We start from the raw sequence: 7,875 nt of genomic DNA on the forward strand, positions 1-7,875 counted from the left end.
CAGAAGTTCTGCTGATGCTATTTTTGTTCCTGTCTTCTACAGCTGCCACCCATTGAGCGCACTTCATAAACGCGCTCGAGTGCAAAAGGAATGGTGGCGGGAAAGGGTGCGGGGACGTAGGTCGTTCCTGCTTAAGTTTTTTAACTTTATTTCTGAGCTTCAATTGAATTCTCATGGAGCAAACAACTCGTTGCCTGCCTGCACACCCAAATTAACAATTGTTGTTAAGCTCTGCGGGGATTAAGATCCAAGTCGACGGGTTCAAGTTGTGCTGGTACACACGCGACTCTGAGCCTAGCCAGTGGCAGGTGGGGGCACCAGTTGCAGTGGTTTAGCCTGTTGCTCGACAAATTGCTTGGAAAATGCAATGAAAGGAGATTTACTTGACTGCCTTGGTACTACAGCGCCTGGCTCTAGTGCCAGGTAAGGAGGGTGCAAAGCATTAGAAGTGGGCCCACGAACAAAGGGAAGTGGATCGTAACTTGTGAACCGTGATGACTCACCTCTACAGTCTGCTTTAACACAGATTCGTTTCGATAATGTAGGACATTTTGTATTAGCTTGCGTTATTAAACAAGATGTGTTTTTTACTCTCAGCGAATCTCATCGGTATCGATACAATCCACCACCAGACGCTTTCCGGTCAGGAAATGGATCAAATGAACGAGCACCAACTGGACAAGGTAGCCAACAACGTGAGCGTCTTCTACCGCGTTTCGCCACGCCACAAACTGGAGATAGTCAAGTCCTTGCAGCGCAGTGGCAACATAGTCGGCATGACTGGCGACGGGGTGAATGACGGAGTGGCTTTGAAGAAGGCGGACATCGGCATAGCTATGGGCAAGAACGGGACAGATGTGTGTAAAGAGGCGGCTGATATGATTCTGGTCAATGACGATTTCCACACTATAATGTAAGCGGATTACTTAATCAGTTCAGTTTTGCCTAATTTTCTTTTCCTGCAGCGCCGCCATCGAGGAGGGCAAGGGCATCTTTTACAACATTCGAAACTTCGTGCGCTTTCAGCTAAGCACATCAATAGCTGCCCTGGCCCTGATTGCCCTGGCTACTCTGATGGACATTGCTAACCCTCTGAATGCCATGCAGATTTTGTGGATCAACATCATAATGGACGGCCCGCCCGCACAGTCTCTGGGTGTGGAGCCCGTCGACCACGATGTGCTCAAACAGAAGCCACGGAATGTGAAACAACCGATGATCACAAAGTCTGTGGTGGTGAACGTTCTGCTTAGTGCCAGCATAATTGTACTGGGCACGCTGTGGGTGTTCCAGCGTGAGATGGCCGACGGAACGCTGGGAAAGACCAAACGAGACACGACAATGACCTTTACTTGTTTCGTGTTTTTCGACATGTTTAATGCCCTGTCTTGCCGCTCGCAGACAAAAAGTGTCTTCACCATCGGACTCACAACCAATCGGATGTTCTTGCTGGCCGTCGCCTTTTCGATCATTGGTCAAATGCTGGTTGTCTACTTTCCGCCGCTGCAAATGGTTTTCCAGACGGAAGCACTTACGCCGTATGACATATTCTTCCTGGTCTCCCTAACCTCCTCTGTGCTGGTTGTTTCAGAGATAAAGAAATGGTTCGAGCGTACCATGGAGCGCAAAATGTACAGCTCCCGCTCCGAGCTAGATTTTGTATGACAAAACGCAAGCGCTAGAGAAGATTTGCACCCCAAAGCCGAGTAAATTAAATAACTAACAAAAAAATCAATAAAAAAGTAAAACTATGCCAAAACAAGCGAGGAGCGCGGCGAAGTAAAGTCAGAGAGTTGCAAAAGCCGAAACAAGAGCTATGAAGCAAGGATGTGTGTGTTTAATTTTACACTTGACTTGACCAGTTAAAAAAATTTAATTGTCATTGTGGATTTTCAATCAGGTTGCGCAGCAGAGATTTTCATAGATTTGAACTAAGATTGAAGGTTTGTTCTGAGCTCTGTAATTTTTGAATTGTTTTATAAATAGCAAAGAGTTTGGTTTTATTTTGATGTATTTACTATGTATGTAGCCGTATATTACTATTCTTTTTTAAGATTTAGTTATTCACACATGGTCACGTATTAAAAAGAAGGCGTACAATTTATTTGTTCTTTAATGGGCTGCAAAACTACTTTTTCTTTACCTTTATTTATATTTTATCTCTAAGTGCTTCTCTAGTTTCTTATGCTCATCGCGCAATTTGAGTCAATACGAAGTGTTTATTAATCTACAAAAAGGTCGGCGAAAACAGTTTAATGTGATATTATGTTAAGCACATGAACCATATCATCTCACTAGTGTGCAGAATGCAAATTTTTTATTTTTGTTTATTTGCATCTAAGCTTTTGAAACCAATTATTACAGTTTTGAAAAATAAAACTTTAACTCTGAAGAAATTTGTGAAATTTAATTAATCAAAATAGATATAACGTACTTTTTCCCACAGCTAAGCAACCGGATTATAAATCGAGTGAACACCTACTTCGAGTATGTTCACCTGGAAAATGCAATACCACTATGTCACAGTAAACATACATAAAACTAAAACGCAAGCGAGTCAAAAAAAGGCATGAAATGGACAAAACTAAGCGAGGCGTAGTAAAGTAAAACATGGTTTTTTTGGTATTATTGATCAATAATTTATTCGGTATTTGAAAAGCAAGCATTCAATTTGTGTGAAATTGAGGCAAATCAAAACAACTCTAGCGTGCTAAAAAAAATGGACAGTCAAGATGGACAAAAGATTTTTGTATGTAATCAAAAACGCTATTATTTCCTGTGGGTGTTAATTTGACGCTTTGGTATATAAATTGATAATTAATCGGATTACCAAAACGGAATAATACACCAACCATATGAAAAACTTTACAAAGCAAAAGCACCACATTTACTCGAATGTAAAGCAATTTTCGGTCATATATTTAAATAAAAATAAATGTAGATAAATGCATGGAAACTTGTTTAATTCTGTTGTTTCATGTTTAAATTGAACTCTGATGCAATAATTAGGTAAACGGCAACAAAAGTATACAAGTATAACTTATCAAAAAATGACAGATTGTAATCAAATGTATGCATCTCAACAACTAATCAATGAATTTTGAAAAATAAATTTGGATTTTACCGAAACTTGTCTAAACCTTATAAATAAACATTTTAAATATCATTAATAACATAATTCATATCATACCAACTCAGAGTTCACTGTTGCACTGGAAGCATATCACAATTTGTCCATGTTTTTATACCCGTTATTCGTAGAGAAAGAGGTAATACTTGATTCGTAAAATGTTAACCCTATTTAAGTATGTATATTCTTGATCAAGATCAATATCCGACTCTTGCCATGCCTGTCCGTCCGTAAGTCTGTTCGCATGAACGAAGAAATCTCAGCAACTACAAAGATGAGATTAGGCATGCAGTTCCTTGAGACGCCAACCCTTGAAAAGTATTTTAGTAACTTAAGCCTTGTCCATTTCTATCGATATGCAAAAGAAATTTCGGCCACGCCTACAAAGCGCAAGCAATTCTCACTCCGGCAATTTTCAAAAAATGTTTAAGTCTTATTATGATTCTAGACAAATTCTGTCGATATTTCAACACATTTTTGAAATATATTCCTCGTTCTCCCACTAGTTGGTTGAGTAACGGGTAACTATTATCCGAGGAATTCGATTATTGCGTTCTCTTTTTTTTATCCAAACGAGCTTACTATTTCAACATATTTCACACACTTCAAACTTTGCTGAAAGCTATTTGTTTTCACACCGCTGATCGTATTTAAAGGACCAATCATTAAAGAATTAATTTGATCACATTAATTTTGATCAGCTTACGCTCGAAAAAAAGCACTCATATATAACGGCAAAAAAAAAAAAAATGAAAAACCTTGCAAATACAAAAAAAAAAAAGGAAAACTAATTTATAAAAACAGCTCCTTCAACAGGGCCAGCCATTGAGGGCTACCATACCAAGCTAATAATACCAGCGCATTAAAGCATACTAAAAGTACATAAGCAGAAAACCAGATACACACAGACCCACACATGTTCACCCACATTTCATCCACAATGGTAACAATAATTAGAAAATTAAGCGTATTTATATAGAGTAAAAAAATATGAATGTCTAGAGGAATAAATAAATTGCATCAAATAATATGAATATATTAGTCAAAGCAGGTATACATTAATTTTTGAAATTTAAAATACACTTTACGCAATGCTCTGTGTAAGGCAAAGTCCGAAATTAGAATTATATTAAATGATGGTACTAAACGAATTCATAACCACAGAAATATTCATTGATCGTCTATTAATATATGTATGTATGTAAGTTTGAATGTCTAACTAGACCGCCTAATTTAAGAGCTCAAAAAATATGTTGCCTAATTTCAACATTTACCAAATATTAATTATTTTAAAGAAATGTACAACTGATGGCAAATGTACGAGTTCTTAAAATTCTTTTCTAAAAAACGCTTAACCTATATAAATTAACTATAACTATCTGTGCTATTAAATTTAAGCTATAATAAAGAAGTTCAATAGCAAGAGTAATGCAAGAGTACATATATACTGATATCGAGATAATACTAAGAACTTTACCGTCAGAAATGACAAAGTAAATTGAACTATCCTCGATTGTGTTTCACTTAAGCCATCTCCAAAAAGTTTATATCATTTTAAAAATTTTACCATATTGGGGCATAAAGTGAAGTATGCAGTGGTTACCATATATTTAATATTAATCTGCAGAATATCGTAAGTTTACTGAATATAATAAACTTTATGTAGTACATCATTTTTGAGCTCATTGTCTTTACTATTTTTTTTTTAATTGGTGTTTAGGCAGCACGATCTGCACCAATCGAAATTACTATACACCTATGCATATGAACCCTTAATAAATGAAATAAATTAATAAATAGAACGTTGCAGCTGTTTGTGGCAGTAAAAGTGTCAGATTTCGCATTATTATAATCTTGCCACAAGGCAACAAACCCCGTTCGCTTAAATTTGGAAGACAGAGATGCATTTTTTCTAGGTTTTGCAAGCTTCTAAACCTCCTCCAGAAATGTGCTATAAATCCTTAGAAATTTATTTTGGAATATCGATTAAATTCTTTATTCTTTCGGTCAGAAGCCTACAGCGCAGTTAAGAAATTGTTTACCATTTTTTGTATACATTTTGGATCAGTATTAGCCGAGTCGATGTAGCTATGTCCATCTGGGCGTCCGCCCGTCGATCCGTTTCTACGCAATGTAGTCCCTCAGCCTTAAAGCTATCTGTATGAGATCTGTCCAAAAGTCATGTTTTTTTAGCAGGTTGTATAAATTGTATAAATAGTATAAATTGGAAAGGACCACTTTATCATATAGCTACCTTAGGAATCGGAAAGCGTAAGGGTGGATAGATACTTATCCGGAATAAGCCAGTTGAACTGTTTGTGCAAGGATATTTTTGACTCCACTTTTGAATACACGTTGTAATTGCAATTACGATTTGATTTTATTTCTGCCGCGGATTTTTTTTTGACCATCAGACACGTTTGGAGTTTCGCTGGCGGCGCTTTTAAAAATAAATAATGTGGTCTGCGATTGCACATATAATTATTATTTAATAAAAGATTCAGTTAAACTTTAATACATGCATATAGATTGCATTCTTTAGTTTTAAATAAGCTCGGGTATCCGCAGACTGCCATTGTTTTAAACACCTATTTTTATAAACAAAAGACCATAATTTTTTGGCGATTTAGGCGTGGTAATGTTCTGAAACAATCTTTTGCCACGTTGGTAGCTCAAAAGCTTTAGACATTGCTCTACATTGTTGCTCTTTTGTGCTTGTCAATAGCCTGCATCGGACCACTTGTCCGAGGGGTGCAACCGTGCCACTGTTCGATGTCCATGACATTATGGTTACAAGTATACTGCAAATGACAAACGTTGCCGGCGACTAATAATTGCAGAATAAGTTTGGAGGAGTTCCGCACCATTCTAACCGTGTAGGTCGGCGGCACACCAAATCCGTCTAGTGCGTCTAGAATCCAGTCCCAACGCCCAATAATAACAGCTTTTCTAATGGCACGGGTGACTTTTATAATCCTGCTAGAGCGTCTACTGCAGACCGAGTTTGTTGGGTTAAACAGGAACCGGTACAGGCTTTCTTCGTAAATGACAGTGTGTTCCTTACGTATTACTCGCAAAGTAAAAGGGTAGACTAGATTTGTTAAATGAAGCGTTTCCCACTAACGTATTTTCCTGGCCGCATATACTTTTTATCGAATCTACTAAACCGTTTTACTCTATAGTAACAGCTCTCATGCCTTGCTTCCGAACGATACCTTAACGCTTAAAAAACTGCCACGCTTAGATTTTTTTAAAAGTTAAAATTTGTTTTTGAAAGAAGGAACGTCATATTCCTTTTTTCCATTTGTCAAAAGAAATCCGAAATCTCTTTCTCGCACTCCCATTATCTAAGTAACAGGTATTTAATACCTGTTTGATTAAAATGCAGTCTGACCCACAATATTAGTTAAATTAAAATACAGAGCATTAATATAACCAGAAAATATACCAAAACAAGAGAGAACGCTATAGTCGAGTTCCCCGACTTTCTGATACCCGTTACTCAGCTAGTGGAAGGGAGAAGGAGAGTCTTAAACACAGTTTTTGGCGGTTTGTAGGCGTTATAGTGGGCGTGGCAGAAAGTTTTTTGGCAAATCGATAGAATTTTACATGACTAATAAAAAAATGAAAACATATGAAAACTTTATATGGTCGGAAACCCTTCCTTCTGCCTGTTACATACTTTTCAACGAATCTAGTATACCCTTTTACTCTACGAGTAACGGGTATAATTAGTTTTTCTAATTTCAAAATAGGTAAAATTAAGTATTAAATAAGTTTTAGTGGCCAGAGATTTTTTTCGAGGGAACATTACTCCCTGGCAGGTCAGACGATTTTTTAGCGATGGTAGGCCCGATGGGCTTAGTTTGGTAGATGACGCTCTGAATACATTCTTAAAGAAATAAATAGTTTCGATTCAATAAGTCCTTATATTTAGCGTATTGAGGTGACCATCCACACGCACAGTATTCAAGAACAAAATAAATATACATATGTATGTATATGTGTTTCATGGTGTAGGGCTCCGGTAATTCCTTTGACTAGCGCATGACGAGTTTAAGAAGCCCTTTACCTTACTAACAATGAGATCGTCAAGGTATACATTGTGGTTGATTGATGCATTCAAAGTCTCACGTCCCATTGGATGTTTATAAACATCTCAACATTCTTTTAGAAATACCAGAATATATGTATATAAACCAGTTTGTGATTGAATTTTTTGTTAACATGGCCGAGAATTTTAAAAGTATATGTTTTTAAAAAGCCATAAAGCCGTCCTGTGCTAAGGCGATTATTGAGCTACACTGGTGCTGTAGCTGGGCTGGGCAGTGGTTTACATAACGCACCAGCACAATTTTTAGGAACACACGTTCGGGACAGAACGAAGGAAATCTTGGTTGCTTGAGGATTTTAAAAAACATCATCTCTATTGATTAGGGGCATAAATATACAGTTAGCACGAGGAATTGTCGAATCTAACAGACGAATACAAAGGAAAAAACATTTGCCAAATAAGTTTGCAATTCAGAGTCATTAGAAGTGGAAACAGTGTGATGATGATGAAAGGATGGAAATTGTTAAGATTTTCTTTTGAAATTGATACATGCACAACATGCACTCCACTGATTAATGATGATGATACTTGAATGTATTTATGTATATAGCTGGTAGATGTATCCAGGTAGCCTGGAAAACAGTTTTGTTTTCCACAGAAAACATACTGTTCATCACAAAATGCAATTTTG

The 7,875-nt window shown here is 37.0% G+C and overlaps 1 protein-coding gene across 5 annotated transcripts in view; it reads left to right on the forward strand.

The window, feature by feature from the left end:
* Positions 1-4,803, forward strand: part of LOC6535185 (calcium-transporting ATPase type 2C member 1) — a 32,421-nt gene extending 27,618 nt beyond the window's left edge. For 4 of the 5 annotated variants that reach the window (XM_039374305.2, XM_015195590.3, XM_015195591.3 and 1 more), the window contains exons 3-4: positions 598-913; positions 966-4,803. In XM_039374305.2, coding sequence (XP_039230239.1) covers positions 598-913; positions 966-1,665 — 1,016 coding nt within the window. In that variant the 3' untranslated portion in view covers positions 1,666-4,803. The remainder of the gene's footprint in view (positions 1-597; positions 914-965) is intronic. The other variant, XR_005561185.2, reaches the window with a different exon arrangement.
* Positions 4,804-7,875: the final 3,072 nt, after the last annotated feature.

The sequence above is a fragment of the Drosophila yakuba genome, chromosome 3L, assembly GCF_016746365.2.
Source record: "Drosophila yakuba strain Tai18E2 chromosome 3L, Prin_Dyak_Tai18E2_2.1, whole genome shotgun sequence".
Lineage (NCBI taxonomy): Eukaryota > Metazoa > Arthropoda > Insecta > Diptera > Drosophilidae > Drosophila > Drosophila yakuba.